Here is a 27,422-nt window from a genome sequence, read left to right on the forward strand (position 1 = left end):
CCAAGTCCCTGTCCATCTGGATTCCCCCCTGAGCTGCCTGCACCCAGACTGCACCACACAGAACCCTCTCAACTCACACCTTGATTCTCCCACCACATTAAGACCCTTCAAACTTGGCTCCTGCTTGGCAGACAGGCACCTAGTGCAGAGGGGCAGGCCCAGTCATTGTGCTGTGTCAGGGTTGCATGCAGCCTCACAACTGAGCCTATCCCTTGGGATAGGGGAGCTACACAGTGATCTCTCACATCTGTGCAGCCAGTGGCCTGGGCTTCTCCAGTGCCATGCTGGAGCCGCCACTTTTTTGACAAATAAAATTTGCAGAATTAAGTTTTTTGGTGCACAATGCCCTCCGGAGTAAAATTAGCAGAACAATAAGTTTACCGGCAAGGACTTACTAGGTTCCTTATACAAGTCCAGAGGAGAATTATACAGGGAGGACATAATTTGTCACCTAAATGCTACAGTAATGGGCACCTTCAAAATACTTCAATAGTGAAAGGTGAGTGAAGAGAAAGAAGAGATGGCTTGTACTATTTCTAGCAGATCAGCTGAAGGGCATGATGGCCAAAGGATGAGTGTACTCTGAGGAAAAGACCACAGCAATGAGAACTCTTAGGCAGGAAGCTTTGGTCTTACTTTCTATATGGAATGTAGAAAGCCTGGTCTGTCAGAGGCTGTGGTATCTCAAAGTAATGGTTTTCACTTGTGATGTGCATGTTTCCTTAATGAAAGTGTGATCCAGCTTGCAATGTATTTGAGATTCAGAGATGGTTTAAAACAGATTCCCTGCATTTGCTATACCCCTTAGAGGGCCAGTACCTGAAGGGAAACTGGCTTTTTCCTTGGCAATGGCAGCTATGCTGCCAAAGTGTGCAATTATCATCTGTTGGTGTTGATGTCAACCAAAAACAAATACAAGTGTTACTTAACCGTCTTCATCTCTACACTCCACAACCATTACCTTATGAAAGTGAAGCAACCTTTTGTACAAATCAGCTACAGTTCTTCTCATTAGGGGTGTGTGAAGTATTTTCCACCCCCCCATCACTCCTCAAGCACCAGAGAACACTCTTCTCCCTCCTTCCCCCTCCCCTCCCGCCATGCAAAAACACTTCCAAGGGAATTCTGTAATAACCCACCCATGTTTGTATTTTCTGGACCTTTTGAGATACTATAAACCATTTCAGTGGATTATTTAGCAGGATACTGCATAAGAAAGGATGCCAGTAAATAGACTTGGCAATTTCAAAACCTTTTTTCTTAAACTACTTTTGCTGCTTTCTGCTAAACGTAAGCTTTTGTTTGAAAAGTGTCTAGCTACCTTCTAAAAGGTTAATGTCAATGAAATCTACCCACAATGTGGGAATGCATCAGAATAAACCCTTCTCCATCCTAACTTCCAACATCTTGTCACACCATAGTGAGGACTCAGGTGTGAGATTTCAATAATATTAAAAATGACAACATAGTAAAATATTGATAAGACCTCGCCTCTATAAAAAGGCTGCACTGAACAAAGAATGCCAGCTTTGTCCCATTCATTTTATTCACTATTGTTCCACTTACAATTCATACAGGACATTCTAAACAATTTAATGTTGGAATAAAAAAGTGGGTTTTAAAAGGCCAGAGAACTAGTATATGGTGTAATATTAGATTTCTTTTCTAAAAGGAAAAAACAAGTCTAGATTTCATTTGCTTTGTGAAAACTTTTTAATGTTTTCGAAATTATCTTTGTAGTCTGTCTGACAAATGCCCCATTTAATTTCCCCTTTCATTAAATTATCCACTTTAGAAATTCAAGCACACAGAAACAAGTTCTATGTTGGTAAGACAGGAGTTAAGACTGAAATTGTTCTCATGTATAATTCCATTCCATTAAAAAATTCAGACTAAATCCTGCTTATTTTACCTGTCAAATCTTCAGAAGATTACAGTACAGTATCAGTTATGACTATTTATATTTTCAGTGTTACACAAAATCAAACCAAATTTGATATTCTCATTCAAAAAGTCTGAATTTGATCCTAAACCATTTAAAATATATCTTCAGTTAAACATAAAATGTGATTTAAAAAAAATTCTGCAGTATGATAAAAGCAACAGCCTGTACCAACATAACTGCAGCATGCACTCACCATTGTACAGCATAAAAAAGCCAATTTTTAATATTTGAGATCCGGATATAATACTGTTGCATGTACATCACAGCTGATCTCAGATCAACAAACTTCTCAGAAAGGAGAGTGACATTTCAAGTCATAAGAGCAGGAGGAACAAGAGGATGACACATCTGAAAGCACAAGTTTTGTGCATAAGTTTATGACCCATGTTGAGTCACTGGAGAGCGAAGCTTAAAAAGACTGCTTCGGTATCTAAACTCTGATTATAAGTTTAGGCGTGTGGTCCCCCCCTTCACTTTTAAAGGAAAATCTGAAGAAACTTATCAGTGGTTTGGCTTTTAATTTAATCTTCTCTGGGTGCCTTCACAGTGTAGTAATCAGCTTCCAATTTCAAGTCTTAGATTCCTAGTTGCGAACCATATGCTCTGGGACCTGCAGTAACAGAAGACAAGCATGATATAATTAATTGTGGTGTTCTCTAGTACTGCAGAGCTATTTGTTTTAGCAAGAAACTGGCCATACATTAGCAATAGATATAGTCATGCTCCTAGAAGGCCTCTGTAGATAAGTTTGACTACTTGACCATTGCAAAAGAGCTCAGAACTTCAATTTTTGGCTAACTTCTCAAATCCACAAACGTTCTATTACGGAGAATAGTTTCAGTTGCATAGTGGAGTAATTCAAGCTATGTTATATCTGTCTTACTAGCAAACTTTGTCATGCCGCACACATGGAAAAGTGATCCTCTCTCTACCCCACGTTTCTTGTATTTTTTTCCATGCTCCTTTTAACTACAGCAATAGCCTGATGCTGTGGCGCAGGGATGTAAGACAGTACATGGGTCTAGTCCTTGTTTTGCCAGTGACTTGTTGTATTAGTTGAGGCAAGTAACTTAAACTTCTCCATTGGCCTGCTCCAAAGAACAGGCTCAAGGTATTCCACAAGTACCTCCCTGTGGCTCTACACCTAGATTGACTACACCCAGCCTTTTTACAAGTCCCAGTTGTCCATTAAACTATGACCTGATCCCCACAGTTACTCCCTCAGGCTGAGAAGGAGCTAATTAATTATGGTGCAGTGGGACTGGCCCATCTCCCCTTAAAGGGGCCAGTCCCACCCTGTGACAACAGGTTTCAATGATTTGCTGAATGCAGGTCTGAGTTAATTAAGAGCACCTCTGTCACCCTCTCCTCCTTTGCCTAGAGCAGACAGGAGGAGACAGGCATCTGGCAGAATATCTCTCTACCTCAATATAATACTGTCCTTGGGAGCCAAAAAATCTTACCATGTTATAGGTGAAACGACATTATATCGAACTTGCTTTGATCCACTGGAACCCCCCAGAGCACTGCTTTACCAAGTTGTATCTGAATTTGTGTTATAGTGGATCACGTTATATCTAGGTAGACGTGTATATGAATGTTCTGAGGTTCAGAAGGAGGTAAGAGGCAGACCAGTTGAAAGCCTCTGAGTAAAGATAAAGGAAGGACAATATCACGATAGGGGGTCCACTATGGACCACCAATCAGGAAGAGGAGGAGAATGAGGCATTTCTAGATTGAAAAAAAACCAAAACCAAAACACAAGACCTGGTTCTAACACAGGACCAGACATTGTTCGAAAAGTAGTACAGTAAAACACAAAATTTCCAATATGTTCTTGGAGTATGTTGGGGACAACTTCTTATTTCAGACAGTGGAGGAAGTAATGAGTGGTAGTCAGATAAGACTGGCTTCTGACTAACAGAGCAATTGGTTGTGAAACTGAAGATGGAATGCAATGTGGGTGAAAGTGACCATGAAATCATAGATTGTGATTTTAAGGAAAGGAAGGGGTGAGAGCAGCAGAATCAAGTCAATAGATTTTTGAAAAGCAGACAAACTGAGAATTGGTAGGGAAGTTCCTGGGGGAGTGGGGGAATCTAAGGGAAAAGAGTTCAGGAGAACTGGCAGTTTCTCAAGGAGACCAATTTAAATTCACAGCAAACTATCCCAATACAAAGGAAAGATTGGAAGAATAGCAAGAGACCAATGTGGCTGCATCAGGAGCACTTCAATTATCTGAAAATCAAAAACTAAGTTGCTAAAGATGAATACAAAGAATAGCAGAAGCATGTAGGGACAAAATCCAGAAGTATAAAGCACAAAATGAACTGCACCTAATGAGACATAAAAGCCAATAAGAGGTTCCTAATGTATTAAAACAAGAGACAAAAGGAAAAGTCCATGGGGAAGAGGAGATAATAATGACTGACACAAAGAAGGCAAAAGGTGTAAAATGCCTATTTGCTTCAGTCTTCACTAAAAAGATGCTTACAAAAATTAGCAATGCAGGGGAAGGAACACAAACCAAAATAAGGCAAGAACTGGTTATAGAATATTTAGATATGTATTCAGATAGTCAAGAGCCTGATGAAATTCACTCTAAGATACTGAAGCAATCTCAGAATCGTTAGCAATTATCTTTGAGAACTCATGGATGATGAGTGAGGTCCCAAAGGAGGGCTGTGATGGAGTGTAGTGGCCCCGCACTGGAGAGGAAGGGGTTAAAACAGTGTTCTTAGCAGCAAAAGCCACACCTCCCTGACCCTACTGGGCATTCTCCAACTGCTGCTGCTGCTACAGTATAAAAGGGAGCAGCCTAGCTCAGTCTCGTCTGGCTACAAAGGAAGGAAGGATGCATCTTGCCGGCCAAGGAGCAGCCAGAATTCCAGATCGCAGGAGATGCTGAGTTCCAGGCAGGGGCCCAGGTACTTGCTGATGCCCCAGGGAGATTTCAGTTGCCACCTAAGGAGCCCAGAGACTCCCAAGACACCGTGACCTCAACTTCAAGAGTCATGGTAGGAAGCAGCCCAGGGAGGGACTAGCCAGTGTCCTGGCAGCAGTCAGCATGTTGCAGGCAGATTCCCCGCTGACTTTGGTGAACCCTTCCACCACTACCAGGGCCCTGAGCTGGGACCAGGTGGAGCAGGGAGGGCCTGGTCCCCCTACCTGGCTGCCCTCTTTGGGGGGTGGCCCATCAAAGCACCTCCCACAGCCAAGGAGAACCCTACTGACTTTGACCATTAGGCCATGCATCCCTACAGCCTAAAGGAGTCTTACTGACTCTAGCCACTGGGCCAAGCTTCCCAGCAATCCAGGGAGTCCTATTAGCTCTAACCCTGGGCCTACCCTGCCCTTGCCCCACCTCCAGGGGAATGGGGTGTACTGGCCCTGTGAAAAAGGCAAATATTGTACTTATCTTTTTAAAAAGAACCAAGAAGATCAATGCAATTAGAGAACACTCACCATAACTTTGAAATCTGGAAAGATATTTGAAGAAATTAATCAATCAATTTGTAAGCATCTAAAGGATAACAGGGTTTAAGTAATAGCCAGCATAACCTGTGAAAAACAAATCATGCCAAACCAACCTCATTGACAGGGTTGCTGACCTAATGGATAGGAAGGAAGCAGTAGGTGTGACATCTTGATATTTAGTAAGGTTTTTGACAGTCCCACATAAAGAAACTAGGGAATGTGGTTTAGATTAAATTACTATTAACTGGTTGAAAGACCATACTCAGAGCAGCTACCAATGGTTCTCTGGGGTACTGCAGGGGTCAGTCCTGGGTCCGGTACTAGTCAACATTTTCATTTAATGACTTGGATAATAGAGTGGAGAGCATTCTTACAATTTCCCAGGTGACACCAAGCTGAGAAGGGTTGCAACCACTTTGGTGGACAGGATTAGAATACAAGACCAGCTTGACAAATTGGACAACTAGTATGAAATGAACAAGAAGAAATTCAGTAAAGGCAAATACAAAGCACTATGCTTAGGAAGGAAAAATCAAATCCCTAACTACAAAATAGGGAATAACTGTCTAGGCAGTAGTAGTAGTGCAGAAAAAGATCTGGGAGCTAATTGAATGAGCCAACAATGTGATTCAGTTGCAAAAACAAAAAAACTAATGTCATTCTGGGGTGTATTAACAGGAAGTGCTGCATGTAGGACACAAGATGGAACTGTCCCCCTCTATTCTACACCGGAGAGGTCTCAGCCAGAGTAGCATTTAGTTTCGGATGCTATACATTAAGAAAGATGTGGACAAACTAAGAGTCCAGAGGACAGCAACAAAAAATCATTAGAAGGTTTAGAAAACCTGACCTATGAGGAAAGGTTAAGCTGGAGATGTTTTAATCTTGAGAAGACTGAGGGAGACCTGATAAGACATCAATATAAGGGATCTTAAAGAGGATGGTGGTAAATTGTTTTCCATGTTTACTGAAAGTAGGACAAATAGTAATTGACTTAATCTGCATCAAGGGAAATTTAAGTTACCTATTAGGGGAAAAACTAAGTACAGGATAATAAAGCACTGGAACAGGCTTCCAAGGGAGGTTGTGGTACCCTGGTCAGTGGAGGTTTTTATGAATAGATTACCACAGAGGTTCTCAAACTGTGGTTCGTGACTGTTTTGATGGGGTCACCAGAGCTGAAGCCTAGAGCCTCAAGCAGGGCTGAAGGTAGGGGGTCACAATTTTTTCTAATAAGGGGGTCATGATTTTTGAGTCTAAATGGGGTCACCAGCACAAAGTTTGATAAACACTGGACTAGACAAACCTACTTCATCTCGCCTCAGCATAGGGAGCTGGACTAGGTGACCTTCTGAGGTCTCTTCCAACCCCTCGTTTCTATGATTTGCTACTTGATAAGATAGGAGAGAAAAGGTGTCAGGCCATGCCATCCTAACATAGCTGTGCCTTTCTTGTGTTATAGCAATGTGTAACAAAACAGACCAGCTGAGTTCCACCTCAGCACCATGATGAGAACACTAAAATGTAATATTAGGACTTCATGCTGCAATTTTTTTAATTATGCACCTCCAGATTGGTGCTCCAACTAAACATAAGAGTCTCTGCTTTAGATTAGGCAGTTATGCCTGGTCCATTCTATTAGGAGAGCTTGCAGAGAACACTATATTTGTTGAGAGCAGGTGTCATTCACCATGCCAACCATACAATGGAGAGTACAATGTTCATAGAAGAAGCAAATAATTATCAATTGCTGTTGCCTTTTTTCCTTCTATGTGTTTTAGGGGACCTATGCTGAAGGAATGCAAATGGCATGATATTACAAAAAAAACAATTTTAATTTCTTTGAGACTTCTGGGGGAATGTAAGGTTTGAACTTTTCATAGATTTTATTTTCAAGAGTTAATAAATTCACTAGCTTAAACAAAAAGTTACCAGCCAATTCTTTCCTGCATTTGATTACTTTCCAGGGAGCAGCCATTGTCCTTATTAGAAGTGCATAAACTTGTTAATCACTTCTATGCCTAAGCATTACCAATCAAGTCATTACTATTACTGCCAGCTTCTAAGAATCATGCATACTAGAAATCTGTATCTATCCCTTTTTTTTTGAAAAGGTTGTCGTAGAGGATATGTAAACAGGATACTAATCATGGAAATTCAAAAACCCAAAATGTAGTCAGATTAAAAATATTAAATAAGAAAGATGATATGTTTGTAATAATGAACTTTTGTATTAGTTATCTGATAAAGTAAATGTATTCCACTGATTTAAGATAAATGGTGAACGATGCCATACACTATTAGTTTGAAAAGCCATATGTAAAATGCAAAAGGAAAATCATTTTTATAAACAAGAGGCACTAAAGTATTAGATGACTTACTGCTGCTTTCAAAGCTTGCTCCAGATCTTCCAGTATATCTTGTGCATCCTCCAAACCAATTGACAGGCGAATCAAAGTATCATTGATCCCAAGAACCTCTCTCTCCTCTTCAGGAACTGAAGCGTGAGTCATAATAGCCCTGAACAAAAAGAAAAATGGTCTCTGTGCAGACCCATTAGGGGTTTTATTAAATAACTAATTAAGCTGGCCTTTATAATTATCTACCAGCTCTGTAGGAGTGGGGACTATTTTCTGAACAGCAGTTTTGTGATAGTCTCTACTTAATCTACACATCAACAGCCCAGATCCTCAGACAGTGAAAACTAGCATAGCTCCAATTAAGTCAATGGGGCATCAACTAGAATAAATCTATATAGCTCTACCGACTTCACTCGTTCGTACTAGCTGAGAATCTGGTACAATATTGCCTGACTATAACTGTTAAAGGAAAAACAGTGGGTACTTTGGACACTCTCTAGCTCCAAGTTTTCATCTGGAAAAGGAAGCAATATCTATACTACTTTCCTTCAACCTTTTTATCGTATTTGTCCAAACATGGGATATCTAAAAGTCTTCCTGCTGGAACTGCATATCTGTGTTTTAAAGACCATGGTTTGAAGGTAAATTCAAAGAAACTGAAGTTATGCAAGGAAGGAAGGTAGAAGAACTGAGTGAAGTTTCAAGTGAAAGTGAGAAGCTGAATCAGAGAGAATTTGTGTACTTGGAAACATAAGTGGCGAGTTATATGGGACCATGTGCCCATGCTCCACCAATGTTTGGGCTTATATCTTCAGAGCCATCCTGTCCCCGGGCAATGGCCCCGAGCCCTGCACTTTGTGGGACCCCGTGCTTCAGGGGGAAGCAGGGTCCAGGGTGGCCTGGGTGGCTTGCAGGGGGTCTGGTGCTGGCAGCAGTGAGTGTCCTTCCCCCAAGTCCCCACCCTTGCCCCACCTCTTCCTATCCCTGCTCTGCCCTGCCTCTTTCCTCAAGCCTCCACTCCACCTCTTTCTGGCTTCCGCCCCCTCCCACCAAGTGACACCAGGAGCCAGAGGGGCAGGGCAGGCTGGGCCAAGTCACTTGCTGCTGCTGGCACCAGGCCCCCTGCTAACCTCCCCGGTCACCCTGAACCCCACATCCCCCTGAAGCATGGGGCACCCCAAAGGGTAGGGCCTGGGGCGACTGCCTTGGTCCATCCTATGGATGAGATGGCTCTGCTTGGACCCGTTCTGGGCACCACCAAAAATTATACAAACCTGAAGCCCATGCCTCGAAAGTATACTTAGTGCCACTGGAGAGAGATTTGGAGAACTGAAAATAAGAAACCAACGTTCACAGGTGGCAGTGAAAAACATGGTAGGAGTACTGAGACCAGCAATTAAGTTACAAACTGAAAGAAAGTATATGCTGCATGTGTCTGTCCCTGCCCGATCTATGATTTGGAAATTGTGGGCCTTACAGAGAAGGAAGAAAAGAAGGTACAAGTAGTAGAAAATGAGATACCGGAGAGAATGGAATGCTAGAGAAGGGTAGCTAGAGTGAGCATGGAAGAAATTAGGAGGAAGATGAACTTGTACTCTCCAGCCTGTCATTGAGAGGCCCAAGTTTGAGGTGGGCTGGACATATGGACAAGAATGGGAGAAGAATGACCAGCAAAGAAAGAATGGCAGGAACAGGATAGCAAGAAAGGAGGTGGAAAATCAAGGATGGAAAGACTGTTGTGACATGTTGCTAGACAGGATTCTTAATCCTGCAGGATAATGACCCAAATTCAACCTTTAGGGCCATATTGGTAGATTAATGTTTGTATTTTGGGGGGGGGGGGGGTATTTATTTTTGTTAGAGGTTAATGTAACCAAATAGTTCCTGTCTGTGCTGTAATCTATTTATTCAGAGATCAAAAGGAAAGTCTAACAGTTACAGAACTGTAAATACAGTGATATCACTATATTTATCTTTGAAGTATATAGCAAATCACCTGCAAATGGTGGAAAATGGGCAATTGTATTATGTTAATCCATGTAGCTAATTACTTGTGATGCGTAAGAAATTCAGAGTCTCAATTACCTATTGTTCGCCTAAGGATTCTGAGCTGTCAAGAGAAGGCCTGGAACTGTAGTTAAAAACAAACCAAAAAACCCTTGGGTCCTTATCCCTTTTATCTCTGATCTGCTTGATGCATTATGCAGGAGAAGCTTCAGTTGTAAGACTGAGGTCTCCAGTCCCTCCTGGATATGAATATTGGACTATAACCTATGAACTAATTCTGATAGAACTCTTTGCAACTACAGTGCTCCCTATCTCTACTGTGAAACTAATCACCTACACTTAGATCTGCATGTATACTGATCGTTTAACCAATACAGGTCTGTTGCATCTTATGGTGGGGTTATGTTCTGCAGTCAGCACGTAAAGCGAAAATCACGTATAGTCAAAGTTACATTGAGTGTAATGGCAGGCAGAATCATCCGCACTACAGATACAGTATTAAAAATTGTTTCTTTTTTTGTTTTTGCTGACTATGGAAAGCTGAAATCGCGCATGTTAAATGTGCATAAGATGCGACAGACCTGTACACTTTAAAAAAACCCAAACCCACTAAGAATTGGCTGTAAGCGTGTATGTGGGTAAGATCTGAAATATTCATTAACCTGGGAGGTAATGCTTCTGATCCTTGGGATTGGCAGAACTTTCTTTTATGATTAAGATTTTCAATAATCCTCAACATATTGGACTTGGGTGTCTGGGTAGAAGCCCAGGGCTGGGTTGCTATAAGGGAATTGTGTTTTAGCTTCCAGGTAACTAGTACAGAAGTTGTTTTGTGCAGGCTTGGTAAATCTAGGTAGTGGAATGTCCACCAGTTTTGAGGATTATCTCTAACTGAATAACCTCAATGTGGCTCCCCAGGGATCCTGGTCACAACTGTCAAGAGGTTTAAAGAGGAAACAGGATTGGAACTCCAAGGCCTACAAACCTGTGCCATGGACAAAGAAGAGTGGTAAAGAATTGTGAGCAACTCTGATCCCATGTAAACCAGAAAGGGACTTGAGAAGGGAAGTGAATTAAACAAACATTGCTAGACATTAAAAATGGGCTACGTAAGAAATAATTGATGAGGGTTTCTTCTGCCTTAAGGTAAGAGCTGATAGAGCTTTACAGGTATTAGACTCAATACCACCCTTATTTACAGACTAATCTCCCATAGATTTCAGTGGGAACTCAGCCCATATGCAAGGGCAGAAGACGACAATGATATACACATCATGCAGAGAATGGCCAATTTTTCCTTTGTATTCTCCTCACCCCAAGCTGACAGACAATATTAAATTCATTTTCACTACTAGCTGCAGTGGCTACAGCATTAGCAGAGAAGCACAAGTCTTGAAAGATTCAACCATTTTATCTTCAAAGTCTTCAGATAAGCCCAGAATGATCTAATGTCATATAATGAAATACTGTTACAAACCCTGTGTTTAAAGTTTACTGGTTTCAGAGTGGCAGCCGAGTTAGTCTGTATGAGCAAAAACAAAGGAGAGTCTTTGTGGCATAACACATTTATTTGGGCATAAGCGCTGTGTGGGAGGGAGGAGAGGGGGAAGATATACAGTGCTCACTATATTTTTCACTCCATGTATCTGATGAAGTGGGTTTTAGCCCATAGAAGCTTATGCCCAAATAAATGTTAGTCTCTAAGATGCCACAATGACTCCTCTTCGTATGGAAAAACAGGTGCATGTAGTTGTGTGCCAAGTTTGCCCTCTTGTGTACAGAGTTAGAATAGCAGACTTTTTTACATTAGCAAAACTGAATAAAGACAAGACAACCAGAGCTGTGCACTGACCAGTCAACTAGACACCATGTGAAACTGGAAGGAGTCAATCAGGCAGCAGCAGAGGCCCATCCCCCCAAAAACCCAACCAAGTACTATGCTTGTATTGCATCTTAAAGGTAGGCACATCTGGGCTGTCTGTCCCCACACATGGGGCAGCCACTTACAGTTAGGAAGTGAAGACACTGGGGCTGCCAGCCCAAGACCACAGAGCAGTAGTAGTGTGGTGGTCTGTGCTTTCACCCCCTCTCCTCTAGCCAGAAGGTGGGGGACGTGCTGTTTTTACTCCCCCTCTTCCCCCAGATAGAATAGGGACAAGCTTGCCAATTCAGTCTGACCCGAAGACAGAATCTGCTTGCAAGGAAGCTGCTAGCACAGAAGAGGGAGCTCAGATCCTACTGGAGCCTGGCCTGGAGTGTCAGCTGCTGGAGCACAAACTATACTTTGTTCAGAATTACAAACATTTCAGAGTTATGGACAACTTCCATTCCCAATGTCTGTAACACTAGATTTTACTGTACATCATGTGGATTTAGTGAATCCATTGTCCATACTTTCATTCGTGGCTGAGACTCCCACTTTGAAGAAGGTAGGCCAAAGAACAATACTGTGCTGCAAAAAAGCCAGTGATAATACTGTGGAAGAAACTGAAGGATATTCCTTGATTTACAGTGACTGAGGGGGGCAGTTTTTCAGTTGATCTAAACACTACTAACATAACCTCACCTTAAGCCAATGACACAATAAAATATAGTATTTTTGAGGGAGGAATTTTCTGCTTTTGCTTCACTTGCATTTTACTAATCCTGCTAGTTTTTATAGTTAAGGAAAAGAGAGGCAAAGATTAAATATGCCCTAGGTGAGATTCTGAGAAGCACTGGACACAGAACTTGCAGCCCAGTTCCTCTAGGAGACACAGAGGATTATTTGTGCCCTCCGAAGCCCTTGAGGCCTGTGTAAGTTACACCAGCTTTCCAGGGCTGCCTTGGGGGACACAGCGCCACCCTTTAATAAGCACTGCAGCTCATTAAGCCTTGTGGTGGATTTAGAGCTGCCTGTAATAGTTCATGAATGTGGTATTTTGAACTAGTTGTGTTATCTGCTGCATGCAGATATTGTGAATCATAGTTTTGTCAGGAAATGTATCCAGAAAGGGGAGGCGTGGTTATTTGCAGAAAGATGTAACTATCAAGACAATGCAGAGCAATTTGCTTTGAAGCCCTGGCTCAGCCCCTGCTTGCTGGGCCTGCCAGACCAGCCCCACCAGGAGGGACTCAGCCCCTTGGAGAGGGAAAGAGTCAAGCAATCTCAAAAGGGTTTACACACACAGATACTTCTTTGAGGGGATCTGACACTTAAGGGGGAGGATGACCCAGACACTGTTGGGGAGCTAACTGACCCCTGGGCCTCTAGAGGTCAGGGTAAGACAGGGCTATCTAAACCTTTAGGTAAGATAGATATGAACATAGACAATTTTTAAAACAAACAGTCTTTCATATCCTATGCTGCATTCCTACTGTTAAGGTAAAATAATACTTTGTTTTAGGAAGGCTGTGGGGGGGGTCACTATATTTACCACTGATCACATCTCATGAAGGGAAGAACAGCAGGTAGCCAAAACCCAGTTGGATCTACTGATCAGTCATGTTTGGTATCCAGGGCACTGTAGCCTAGCACGCAGGCTGAGAATGGAAGAATCAGGGAATTCCACCACAAGGAGGTTAAAGACTTGAGACCTAAGATACGGAGGGGGTGCACTGAAGAGTCTGGAAAAGGGGACAGACATAAAGCTTGCTCTGAAGTGTGTCACTCCCCTCCAGCTCCGTGCCCCACCCGGCCACCTACACCAGGACTTAGGAGGGGACACTTAGAAGCAGGAGTGCAAGTAGGCACCCTGTACCTGCAAGAGATTTCTAGTAGGCTGCGGTGGCCAGGGGAGGGTGCAAGGCTGCACTCTGCTCCTTTCGGGCTAGGGAAGGCATTCATTCCAAGGGCTTTAACAGCACAATCCATGTGCTAACAAACTTAAACAAAGCTTTTGTAGCACATGTAGTGCTGTTTTATGTTGGTCAGGAGCCCTCAGGAGGTGGCAGGGATGGAAGCTATTTAAATAAGTGGTTTTGGTTCTTTTTCTCCCTATTAGTCTGAATTATCTATGACATTCATACTGTATCATATCAAGTCCAAATCACTGGCCAGAGGATATTTGGATTCTGATGTCAGCCCAGTTCTGCAGCTTGACAGGAATCAGTGGTGTTGTCCCAGTGTAACTGAACACAGAATTCTTCTTTGCAGACAAATTAGTCTAGCATGCATTTTGTTAACTGGAACTGGAGCAGCAAAGTAAAAAAAAAGAACACAGGGGCCTCATGTTCGAGACTTGTGGGTGAGAGAACTACAAGTGAAGATTATAATACTGGACAATGACAGCCTTAAACCAGCTGCCTCAGGAATCTGCCAAGAACTTTGCTGAAACTATGTTCCTCATCTTAGCAATGGTGCTAAGACTTATCACACATCTGCCCACCTTTATCTTAATTAAGCGCCTTCTGATCTGACAGCTCAGGCATTGGGAGTTTGATCCAGAACAATTTACAAACTTGGAACCTAATCCTCTAATCCGTTAATCATCTGATCAATCCCATAAAGACAATGGGATTATTTGCATAACTATGGACCATTTTTGTGGCAAGAGTTTCAGGAGTCCATTCCTATAAATGAAGTTCAAGCCCCCCCCATTTGAAATACATTTGGGTACAACAGCGTAATGCAGTTTAGGATACATTCTACTTAAAATTTTGTCTTTTATTAAATCATACATATGCTAAAATGGCTCCTCACCCAAATCCCATATAAAACAAACAGACTGAACATTTACATATTTGGGGGGGGAAGTGAAGAGTTAAACATGTTGATGTTCGTACATACAAAAACACCCATTTCAGCACTGCACTGGAAAATATAGTTGAACGTCATTTTTTATGGAATTTGAAGAAAGTTTAACAGCCCCAATTGTTTTCTGCATTAATCAGTACCTAAAAAAGTTACATGCCTTCTAAGAGAAAAGAATCAGTCCACACTTACTGGGGGAAAAAAAAAAATTCCTTCCACTTGGTGTTCAGAAGAGTGCTACAAGACACATACATAACCTCATGAGCAAAGGGTGGAGAGGATAATGTGGGAGGATATGACCAGCAATAAATAAAGTCCCAAAGAGGCAGAGGTTCACAGATTTGCAAACCTAAAACCACCTCATCACATAACTTTTTAATGTCCATAAACCTGGTAACCGCAAAGGAACACTGAAGCCCATTAACCTGAAATGTGTGGCAGTATGCTGTCACTGACTAGGCTCAAAGGCTCATTCACAGCTGAATAGCTAAAAATTAACCTTGCCCTTTTAGGCTAAACAGTCATATCACTGGCTCCATCTCTGTTACATAACAGAACAAAACTCCAGCGGGGCATGGTGCTGGCACAGAGGGTCTCAGTTATGTGATTTTTCAGAATTTCTTGTCATGTACATGAAATAGCTGGTACTTATGATTAGGCTATTTCTATGCACGTATATTCATCTTAGTATCTGAAGTTATAAATATTAGTTACGTTTACTACATGTTTGCTCTTGTGGTAATGCCCACAAGTTATTTAGCCAGCACATAAAGGGACGAGTCAAGTTGAACAGCTCATTAAGGAACACTTAGCTCACAACGGACCCTGGAAAATGCCTGTCTACACTTAATGGACCTTTCCTGTGAACATTCTAACTACAATATGGGTGGGGGTGATGGACATGTAACTTGCCCATGTGACTCCAAATACCATCTTTCACACTGAGAATAGATTTCCCTTCACTTGGAAGAAGGAAAAAGGCCCTGGAAACATCTCCATTTGCTTCTTTCCTGTTCCAGCTTCTGGACAATGAACATATACTAATGGGAGCGTTCTAACCAAGGGACTGAGGACTTCAAGGTAATCTGGAGCCTTCATATTCCTTGATCCTTTGCAGATGGACTTATGAGTTGCATATGGTACAGAGACTGTTCTAGCCTCATTGACTGCTGATTTCTCTCTTGCCTTGCAATGGACAAAGATCAGATGTCTGCTCTGCTGACTTTCTCATGAGTCAGCAGCCTTTGATACCTGTGGTATAAGCAACGTAGCTCTTGCTTGAGTGGTTCTGTTCTTTCCTCTCCAAATGTCAAAGCTTGTTCCCACTGAAGTCAGTAGCAAAAATCCTTTTGTTTTCAGTGGAACAGGATTTGGCCCCAAGAGATCTGAGACTGTGATTTTGATCAACTGCTTAACTGTCCAGAGATACTCCTCATGCATGTTCTGCCAGGCTGATTTTGATTGCCCTTCCTCTATGTCATGTTGAGATAAATAATAAAACAATGTGGGCTGTAGTTCTATCAAGATGCACATGGCACAAACTGTTTTTTTCCTCTTTTCCATCAAACCCAGATGGCAGAGCTTTGCTTTCTCAGTGCCTGGCGGAGAGCAATACTTAGATAAAGGCAAGCAGGCAGCTGCTTAGCTTGGACATAAGGGAGGCACTGATAGTGTGTTAAAGGAAAATGGGGTGATTATCCTTCTTTCATTTAAAAAGTTTTCAGTTTGGGGTGCTGCTGGATCCTCAATGACACCTGGAAGTACAGGAGGCACCAGGGACCTAAAGTATCATTTTACAACTGCATTTGTTTAACACATGCAGGGCCATGTGGGGAGGTCACGTTCCCCCCACTTGTGTCCCTCCTATGAGTGCAGTACCGGCAAGAAATGATTTCTACTTGCACCACTGCTTAGAAAGCAGCCTTATGGCCATCTTCCACAATGCCTAAAATAGGGGAAATCTCCATCAGACAGAACCATGGCTTTTAGGGGTACTTTCTGCTGTTATGATCCTTTTACCTGGCATTTTATGGGACTGGAGTGGAGGTAAAGAAATCACGGGAAGGTCTTGGTGACACCATACTGTACCATTCAAAGCAAGAGTCTTCCATTGTTTAAATTCCTAAAATAAGATCTCATCACTGCTTATTTCTTGACCAGCCATAAAATGCTCATATGATATAAAAATTAGCTCTATGGTGCTTGGCCACAAAGTGAAACATTCAAATTTTAAACACTACACAGTTTCAATACGACCACAAAATCCAACGGAAGCTCTTCTTCCACAGTATGTGCAATTTAAGGATTGTTTCATCTTAAATCTCTACTGGAAGACTGACTTACGGATGTTCTGCTAGGCTTTCATATCCTCCCAGACTCTCAGCCAGCGCGAAAAGCTATAGCAGGAAATACAAAAGTTCACTTTGAAAAACTGCTTGTTTACTTGAAACAAAGGCAAGAGGATTTAAAATAGCTACATTTTAGAGGAAAAGGCAATTACATTTTATAATTTACTTAATTTTGAAGTGGAATTCGCTGAACTAGAAAACCACAAAAAACTTTCATACCATGGAAAAAATATTGGATGCAGTAAGAAAAAACAATTGGTATGTAGTTTACTAGCAAAATGTTACTGGATCTGAAAACATCTGGCTTAACTTGCCTAAAGAAGAGAAGGAAGAGAAAGTAAGTAACTCAAGTGAGAAATTTTTGTCAGGGCTAATCGGGCTGCACCTCTGAGCTTTGAGTATAGTCAGAGTGGGGATGGGGTGAATCTCTTTGGGGGAAAAAAAAAGAACAGAACTAAAAATACAAACCAAAAAAACGTTTAAATTGAAATTACTCCCTCCTCTCTCTTTACCACATCCCTCTCCTGTCCTAACTATTAATTCTTCAGTTTCATGCCCCACTACACTTTCTGGGCCCAATCAAGGGCAGAACTGATGCAACATTGTTTCAGAAGTATTTTACTTATGTCTGCAGCCTTACTAGAAGCAAAAAGGTCATGAGATTCTTTTCTCTCAAGATGCCTCATATGATTTTGCAAACCCAGAAATTTGGAGGAGAATCCAAACTGCTGGATACTGAACAGAATTCAATTGCTGATCCTTTGAGGAATGCCCACCACCCATTAAAGGTCTTCACTAATCTCTGATCTTTAATCATAGATATGTTCTTGCACTAGATGACAAAATGCTCTCTACATACTCTGCTGCATTCAGAAATATACAGTAGATGTGTGTCTGCTGAGGATGCAGCAACTGCTGTCAGGATCAGTATGCTGCTATTGTTCCTCTTCTCTCTTCTGCGTTCAGGAGTAATCCACTCCTTGTATACCCAGAAAGTCTATTTTAGAAAACACCTCTTTCCTTAAGCATCAGCCCAATAACTGATTAGCCAGGACACTGGAGGGGCTAGAGGTAAAAACACTCAGAGGGAGGTGAATCCTTGATTCTGGAATTTGATTCTCCCTATTAAACAAACAGAGGCAGAGATGGCTGACCTTCCAGAACAGGATGAAAGACTCATTTTTGTACTCGAACCTTTGTTTGTGGGATGTTATTTGATTATGTGAAATTTCAGTTGTGATTTTATTTGGGAGTGAGGGCTAGTGGTGGTGGGATGGTGGGATGGAGAAAGAGAAATCCTTAATTTGCCTGTCAATATAGATACTAATTGGTTCTGTTTTAAAAAATTTACCAAACTGTGTCCAGAGAACAATAGCCATGAACAAGTTAAAATGATGTTTAAGAAAAAGGGAGCTAAACAATGCTTTAAAGCTCATGTTACAAGAACACCTGTCAGGTGATCTGCCAGAAAGAGGCAGCACTTCCTTTTGGAACATTGATCATGAAGAAGTCTCAAAAGGCATTTTCTATTGTCAAGTATTTTAAAATGTTTAGCAGTGTTACATCAGAAACAGTTCTTCTGCTTTCAAATGCATTAACAGTTGTTGGAATATATGCAAATACTTTCAGTAGCAACACATGGTTTAAACTTGCTATATAAGCCCCAGCTATGATTATAAACACTTCAAATGGGCTGATGCATCCTTTTCTTCCTTCTCATTACTCTCCCATCTCATAATTATCCATTATTTAGATTGTGGTACTACCCAAATAGATTAGAAGCTTCCCAAAAAGATAGAAAGGGAGTCCTTGCTTTGAAAATAACCACTTCCTCTTTCACTCAGAACCCTAACTGAGTCACAATCAGGTTCTCTTACAGAATTAGTTTACATTCATTTGAAGGGAAATTACCTTTAAATTCTTGAGAAAGATTTCAGCCTGTTCAAGATTTCCTTTAATATAAAACGTGACCATCCCAGGACAGCCAGTGGACTGACGCTTCATTAGCTCATGCTGAGGATGCGAGGGCAGTCCTGAAATTAGTCACATTCTGATAAAACAGCTTATACAGTCTGTTAAAATTGCATCAGAGAAGAGCAAGCCACACTAAGGCACATAAAAAGCAAACTTCAAGTGTTAAGCAGCATAGAATCAACTGCAAGATAAATGCCTATGATGGAGTAAAACATACATATCTAATTCAATGGATGTATCAGCAACACCTAGGAATACAGCATCCTATACCAAACAGAGCCAGAACCAAAATATCTTCTCTTCGGAAATCCTGCAACTTACCAGGATAAATGACTTTTTCTACCCGGGGATTTGATTCAAGGTACTGAGCAACAACCTGTGCATTGTAGAAATGCTGCTTCATCCGGATCTGCAGTGTCTTTAAACCCCGATTGCAAAGGTAACAGTCAAAAGGAGATGGAACTGCTCCAAGGGCTATAAAATAGCACAATATTACAAATATATAAAAAACCTCTTCGGCCTTATTAGTTTCCAAACTGACCCCTGATGTTAACAGATGCAATTCCCATTGATTTCTGTGGGAACTTTGCCTGTTTATACCAGGGTGTCATTTGGCTGTATATCTGGAAACTCAAACATAGTACTTTGATACCAAACTAAAAATATTCTAACTTTAAAACAAGATAAGGGAGAGAGGAAAATATACACACAGTTTGTATCTCCTTTTTCCCTCCCCCCAAAATATAAGAGAGTCAGGCAGGAGCTAAAACACTGAAGACTCAGGGATGAATCTTATCAGACATAAGGCACTCTCTCAGATTACTTTGTTTAGACTTATTTCGTATTTGCCCTGCCTTGTGTTCTTTATTCAATGGATAAAAATGAATTTGTAAAAATAGACAAAAAATGCAGCTGCCAAAACATAAAAGATTCCTAACTTATCATACAAAAATAACGTGTGCGCGCTGAGTGCTAGGGTCATGGATCTAAAGGAAAACAAATAAAAAAATGGACACCAGCTACATAAAATAGTTTATTAATTATATGCCTCCTTATATATGTGTAAGGAGATATTTTGCAGGGTATTAGGGAGGACAAAACAAATATTTAAATAAGTTTAGAAAGGTACTGTCCTGACAGTCCTGCAGCCAAAGCTCCTCTGTTTATCCACAAAACAGATACTGCTTCAATCCTGGTCTGAAAGGTCTACCTCCAACAGATGAGGGCAGTTATTAATGGTTTGTAGCACAGTGGGGCTAGAGGCTCAGTTCTGTTGGCACCGTACAAACATACAGTAAAAGACAGTTCCTGCCAGGCAAAGCTTGCTATCTAGGACCCTGATCCTGCAAAGGACATACAATGCCTATTTTTATATGCGGAGTGCTCCCATTGACGTCCGTAGGACTATTCACAGAGCCTAAACATTAAGCATGAATGCAAGTCTTGCCAGGATCCGAGTCTCATTTAAGGCATTTCTATATTCAGTCCTTGGTCGCTGCTGAATTGGTCCCCATTAAAAAGGTAATTACCAAACCAAACCACAAACACCTTTGTGACAGACTAATGATATCCTGGACCTTGTGGAACCTTGTAGAATTAAGATAAATTTTGAAGTAAGCTAAACCTTATTGAATTGGGGTTAATACTGTTAGGGTCCATTGTATTAACTATGTAATTGTGTGTGTGCTGTTTATAGAACCGTATGTACCTTTTCTAGTCGGAGGGGGTTGCTAATGTAATTCCTCCACTATCAGCCCTTTGAGGCCACTCCCCTGGCAAGGTGCACATATACTAGTTCAAACTGATTCTTCAGAGACCAAACAGACAAAGAAAGGATTTTTGGATAAACAGCCTGCTTTCTAATTGCCTCAAGGCCTTCTTTCTGATCCAGCAAATGGGCAGGGCCCTAATCCTTAGGGAAGAATTGGAAGGACGTGGCCTACTAAGGCACCATTAAAGTGGGTGGCTGTTCTGAGCTGAAGCTGTGATTAACTTGAAACGACAAGAAACCCCTTGGGTGGAATACTGAAGATCCCGTATTAGGGACGGGATGATCACTGATAAGCTTAGTAGCATGCGTTTTTATTGGTTTTAATATGTTTTGTCTGTAGTGCTTTTATTTTAAGAATAAAATAGGCTATGCAGGAAGAGCTATGTGATAACTTATGAATCTTATCAGTCTCTGTAGAGAAAGCAAGCAAGTGGGCAAGGCAAGCCTCTGCTAGGGAGAATACAGTCAAGGTAGGAAGTAGTGCAGCCTGGAAATACCCCAGTAAGAAGTGGGTGAGACATGGGTGTCTACACAAGAAAGGCAATGGCTAGGGAGCTAGAAGCCTGAGAGTAGGTGCCCTTGCTGAATCACAGAGGGAGAATACAGGTACAATTGCCCTGAGCTGTGACACCTGGCAATAAACTGACACTATCAACTCATTTCACATAGGCTAATAGATAACTTGGGATGAATTTAAACACATGAGGTGAAGTTCTGGCCCCATTGAACTCAATGGAAATTTTGTCATTGATTTCAATGGAGGATCTCACCCATGGTCTAAGGAACAGAGGCTTGTATAGAAACCTTTACTAATCCACTGGGCCATTAATTAATTTAATTATGAATTAAAAGGACAATTAACCACTTTGTCTCCTGTTTTTCTGTTCTGACACTTGAAAATAAGAAGAAAATCTTTCCATGAATAAGCAGTGCAAATAGTGATAAACATATTAAACAGTGCTCTTCATCAGCAGATTTGAAAGCACTTTTCAAAAGGTCAGTATTATTTATCCCCATTTGACTGCTTGGGAAACTGAGGCACAGAGAAGCAACATGACTTGTTCAAGTCTACCTAGGAGGCTGCTGGCAGTAGGGTGACCAGATGTCCCGATTTTTGGTTTTTTTCCTTATATAGGCTCCTATTACCCCCCACCCCCGTCCCGATTTTTCACATTTGCTCTCTGGTCACCCTAGATGGTAGACAGGAATAGAACCCAGATCTCCCGAGTGCCAATCCAGTGCTATGGACACTAGGCCACAATCCATCCCATTTAAATTCTTGGGTCATATTTGTAGCCTAGATACATGGATTTCATATATGTAAATACACCACATGCAAAAATTTCTGTTCTGTACAGGCATACTTGGATCCAGTAAGTTTTAAAGAATTTCCTGTGTTGGCTACTTACCATTTTGTAAGAATTTGAGCCTTTCATAGAGATCATCACAATTTACTGAAACCAATCCCATTACAACATCACTGTGCCCTGAAGATAAAAGAGGAGCATTAAATTGTTAACTTGTTTGTAGTCAGGAAGCTTTCAATATATAAAGGGTTGGGGGCTGTTTTCTTGGTCCTGCTACTACATATTTCCTTTTCTGTTTTTGCTGTTCAAGACATCAGATATTTCTCCTCACTGCTGCCATCATCTATGCACTGACATTCAGGCCAAGATCCAGATTAGCCTCCTAGATCATGGTTAGTGCTATGCTCTGTAGCCGCTGGCAGAGCCTGCTTGTACAATGGAACAGTTGGCATCTGCCCTCATCTCTGAATACCTGACATTTGAGACACCCCGACTCTCGACTTGCTAGAAAACAGGTAAAACACCAGCACCTAACACTTCCACCTAGCAGCTCATTTGTTGCTATGGAGCAGACACAACAGTAGATACTGCTCTTAGCCAGTTTTAGTGATAGTGGCCACTACACATTAGTGGCTTCTGTTCACTTTAACAAAAAGTTTGATTTTTTTCATAACAAGTGTTTATAGCAGAGGCGGGCAAACTATGGCCCGCGGGCCACATCCAGCCCACAGGACCATCCTGCCCGGCCAGGGAGGGTCCCGGCCAGGGAGGCTAGTCCCCAGCCCCTCCCCTGCTGTCCCCTCAGCTCACTGTGCCACTAGCGCTTTGGGGGGCAGGGCTGCAAGCTCGGGGTGGCATGGCTGGCTCCGGCCGGGCGACTCGGCTGCCAGTTCTGCTGCTCTGAGCAGCATGATAAGAGGACAGCGAGTGGGGGGTTGGATAAGGGGCAGAGAGTCCTCGGAGGCAGTCAGGGGACAGGGAGCGGTTAGATGGGGCGGAGGTTCGGGGGAAGGTGCACTCAGGGGAAGGGGAACAGGGTTGGATAAGTGTGGGAGTCCGGGGGGCCTGTCAGGGGACAGGGATGTGGATGGGGGTCAGGTCAGTCCAGGGACAGGGAGAGTCAGATAGAGGGTGCAGTCACGGGGGGACAGTTAGGGGCGGGGGGTCCCGGGAGGGGGCGGTCAGAGGACAAGGAGCAGGGGGGTTGGATGGGTTGGGGGTTCTAAGGGAGGAAGTCAGGGGGTGGGAAGTGGGAGTGGGCGGATAGGGGGCCAGGTTGTTTGGGGAGGGAGGTACAGCCTTCCCTTCCCGGTCTTCCATACAGTTTCGGAACCCCGATGTGGCCCTCAGGCCAAAAAGTTTGCCCACCCTTGGTTTATAGAGTGGTGTAACCCTGTATGTACTTGAGTGACAGGCTGTCGGGTCTTGTAAGGAAGTACAGAGCTATTCTTCTGACTCATCCTGGAAATCAGATCATTAGCTCCATTCAGGAATATAAAGGACTTTTTGCTCTGCTACTGATTGATCTCTTTATCTCAGAGAAGCCCTTGAAATTGCCAGAGTACACTCTCCTCAGTGAAACAAACAATCCCCGACCTCCAGTAATGGCCCCTGGTAGCTGAGGGGTTGTCTACCAGCTTTGCACCAGCTACTGCAGCCCCAGCCAGCAATCCATCTAAGACTCACTGACTGATGAACTCACTTTACTAAGCTGTCTGCAGTTGCTGGCTGGGGAGTGGCCAGCCAGACGGGGGGTAGTGGGACTCTGTTGGGGGACATAGTGGGTTTGTGGGTCAGTGATGCATAGCTGGAGATCCAGGTGAGGACCTGCAGAGCAGGAAAAGAGGATTTGTAAATGAGGACTGGGAATTTAGAAGGGGATATCCATGATCTAAAGGGATACACTGGCTGAGGGAGCTGTCAGAGCTAAGAGCTATCAAGACAGACAGCAGTCAGAGTCTGAAACCTGTTACTGTGCAAGTGTTTTCCACCCAAAGTAGCACCCAGTTTATTAAGCTTCCACTGACTATTTACCCCTACACATTTCAGGAGGTAACGCCAGTCACTTGTGGCCTTCCACTCAGCATTTTTGCACATGGTGCTTTTCTAACAGTTGAGGGTCATTACAACCAATGGCTCTCAGTAACACAGACAAGAGAGAAAGGCAAAGAAGGTCCTGGATGGAGAAATCCTCGTCAACATGCTCAGGAAAAAGCTAAGGTTTGAAAGTACAGTCCTGTTTCAGGGCGTTGTTGTTTTAATTAAATGAAGGCAAATCAGTTGGGCAATATCTGTTGTGTGTATGCTGTGGTCAGGAATTGGGTAGAAATACCACCCATTTATAGGGTTCCTCATACCAAGAATTTCTGAGGGTTCTTTAGACAGATATGGAGAACAAAGAGCATGAAGCAGCAATAGAAACTGATATTTTATGGCACTTATTATTGGTTTTAGACAAAACCAAGAGAACATTTGAGCTATGTAATATTCAGACACTTACCATTCATGTATTTGGTTGCAGAATACATACAAATATCTGCCCCAAGAGACAAAGGACGCTAAAATGGAACAAACACAGAATATCTGATTTAACATTCTTTCACCATTTTCAAATCACAAACTATTCTCACCTCATCCCACAGAAAGCAGAAATTTGGTGATTAAAAAACAGAAGACTCAGGTAACAAGACACACGCAGGCTGGGAGTTTCAAAAGCACTGTCTATCTCTTATTGACTTCAGTGAGAGAAGAGTTAAGGCAATGCAGAGCACTTAAAATCCTACCCCTAGTTTTTAAAATTATTTTATTTCCATTTACAGACTGCACCTACCAGACGGCTTATAGGCACATAAAGAATAGTAACCACTTCAACATGCTTAGAACCTAATCACTGTTAACTGCACATACAAAATAATTTGCCCTAACAATCACAACCCTAAGCCTCTTCAAAGAAAGGCCCAGGTAACCAGGCCAATTTGTTCATTGCATTTTTTTTTTTTTTTACATTTGTGTCTGGATTGGTCTTTCACCTTAATGACACTGCCTCAGGAAAATTTAAAGTTTAGAGCAGGAGCAACTGACAAACAGAATTCTTCACATTTGCTTAAGTTTTCAAATTGCTCTTCCAAGGAAAGAGTAATTGGAAATGACCAGACAAACAGCTGCTTTCTCTAAAAATGATCTGATTTTACATCAGTCACTAAATTACAGACTGCAAATTATTACTCTTTAACACTTATACTATGTTTGTTCAGCGTGTTAAAAGGCTAATATAATTAATAGATTCAGAACAAAAAAGTAGAAAAATCTTGCTGTCAGACTATGTACAGTAGTTTGTATGGTCTTGCTGTCATCTCTCAATAGTGGAATGGTAATTAAAGCACTAGTGCTTTCTTCTATATGCAACATATTGAAGTAGTAATAAATTCCTGAGGATAGTTATCCTCACAGCAGTGTGTCCCAGTAGCAACCTTCAAGTGTTCAATACATTACCTTTTAATACTTGTCAGACAATCCTACAGAGTTAATCACAAATAGATTTTCTCTCTTGTGATCAAGATAACAGACATACTAACTAGACAAGTTATTGATATATTGCTCCTTCAACACATTCCCATACTGAGTCTTGCAGAAGCAACTCAGAGCCAAAATTAGAAAAAAGATCACTACACTTTTTTCAAACTAGGGCCCCAATTCAGCAAAGCACACACTTAAACTTTAAAGTACTTGCTTATATGAACCAGTGCCTTAAAAGGAAGAATATGAGCTACTACCTGGACAATGCCAAATCTCACGACTTTGTATTTGTGCAGACCTACTTTAATCACATACAAATCCGTTATTTTGTAGCGCCTCCTAAATTTATGAAGAAATTAAAAAGCAAATCAAACACAACAATTCGTGTTCCCAAAATGCAGTAAATTAATCTAATTTTCATTAAATCAGAAAAGTGTATGTGTGTGTCTTGGCATGAACTAGAAACTCTATTTTGTCTGAATCTTATTCACTATACTTCAGGATTTTTTAACTTGAAAAAGTATTACCTGCTGCACAAATGGAAAAAAATAGGGGAGCTTTCTGTGGCCAAAATAATAAACTCCAAATTACAACAAATAATAACTAAAGACTGTGTAGCTGAGAGGTTGAAGGGTTTTTTCTATATTTCGAAGATGCTGCATTCAAATACATTGAGGTCGTAGTGTTAAAATATTTTGTTCACTTGTTCTCCAAATCAAATGAGATTACAGATTTATATTTTTTACACAAAAACAATTAAAACACAGTGTAATGTCCAGAAAGGTGTCCTAGAGTAAAACAAACAAGACAGGAGAAGAATCCACCCATTTAAAGAGGAGTTAACTGAAAAAGCAACCAAATCAGAAAATCCATTTAAAAAGGTCATGTTAAGTCACAGTTAGAGAAGGTAAAAAATTAGCTTCACCAATTATCTAAGGCACTAGCACAGTGTTTTGATTTAGTGCAACCATTAACTAATTCGCCTCTTTGTTTTAACAGATCTCACATCTTTATATGGTTAGCTGGTTTTTTTCCAATTCATTCTTTAAATGGTGTAAAGTGCTTTGGATCAGATCAGTATTAACGAGCCAATTGTGCATCATACTTTCAGCATGAAAGCTTTAAAACAAACCAGAAGCCAAGAGAACACAGTTCTTCATTGATCGTCCCTTCTGCCATTAGAAATCATTAAAAATAAATAAATAAATAAATAAAATAAATAAAATAAATCCCTGTGTACCAGCCTTCCCATTATTCCAGACACTCAGTCAGCTTACCTGGAAATATGCTGACATAAAGGTGTTGTCTACTACTATAATAATGTCTTTATGTTTATGGACGACATCTGCACAGCTTTGAATATCAATCACCTTCAGGGTGGGATTTGTGGGAGTTTCAAGCCAAACAAGCTGTAATTTTTCAAACAGAAATCATTAGTTTTAAATATCTGTAAATTACATAATGTACCATCACCTATAACTTTCTTTTTAAAAGGACACTTTCTTTTTCCACATATATTCTGAAGAGAGTACCAGACTGACAGCCTCACATACTTACATCAGGGCCTGATGCTATGGCTCCCACTCACACATGCACCCTCCTTTCTTAGAATTCCTTTAGCAACACCTTTACCAATATAATCGTGAATTTTTCTTCATATTTTTAAGAAAAGCTCTTAAAAATCATTAGCTGTATTTCATATTAGTTTGCCAAATGCCACATTCCCATCCAGCTGTGCAAAGTGTAATTACTAAAAAAGAACTCATGAAAAAGCAGCCTTTAACCATGAACAGAGTCAACAGCAAAACCTTTCCTCTTCAACCCAGAAGCCCCTTTACAACATTCACCTCTGAACAAATCTTTATTACTAGCCCAATAAAAAATGTTCCTCTCTCTGCAAGACCCCTGCAGTGTTCTGAATTTGCCCCCAAAAGCACAGTGTTCCCAAGAAGAGACTTCAGAACTTTTAAGATCTGTGTTTGTGC

General features: G+C 41.5%; 1 protein-coding gene across 1 annotated transcript in view; it reads right to left on the minus strand.

The window, feature by feature from the left end:
* Positions 1 to 1,531: 1,531 nt before the first annotated feature.
* Positions 1,532 to 27,422, minus strand: part of LOC115656064 (cystathionine gamma-lyase-like) — a 44,981-nt gene continuing 19,090 nt past the window's right edge. The window contains exons 5-12 of the mRNA XM_030572335.1: positions 26,715 to 26,846; positions 24,422 to 24,479; positions 22,024 to 22,101; positions 19,165 to 19,317; positions 18,781 to 18,902; positions 16,865 to 16,917; positions 7,804 to 7,942; positions 1,532 to 2,555 (exon numbers count right to left, since the gene is read on the minus strand). Of these exons, the coding sequence (XP_030428195.1) occupies positions 2,529 to 2,555; positions 7,804 to 7,942; positions 16,865 to 16,917; positions 18,781 to 18,902; positions 19,165 to 19,317; positions 22,024 to 22,101; positions 24,422 to 24,479; positions 26,715 to 26,846 (762 nt within the window). The 3' untranslated portion in view covers positions 1,532 to 2,528. The remainder of the gene's footprint in view (positions 2,556 to 7,803; positions 7,943 to 16,864; positions 16,918 to 18,780; positions 18,903 to 19,164; positions 19,318 to 22,023; positions 22,102 to 24,421; positions 24,480 to 26,714; positions 26,847 to 27,422) is intronic.

This window comes from Gopherus evgoodei, chromosome 8, assembly GCF_007399415.2.
Source record: "Gopherus evgoodei ecotype Sinaloan lineage chromosome 8, rGopEvg1_v1.p, whole genome shotgun sequence".
Classification (NCBI taxonomy): Eukaryota; Metazoa; Chordata; order Testudines; family Testudinidae; genus Gopherus; species Gopherus evgoodei.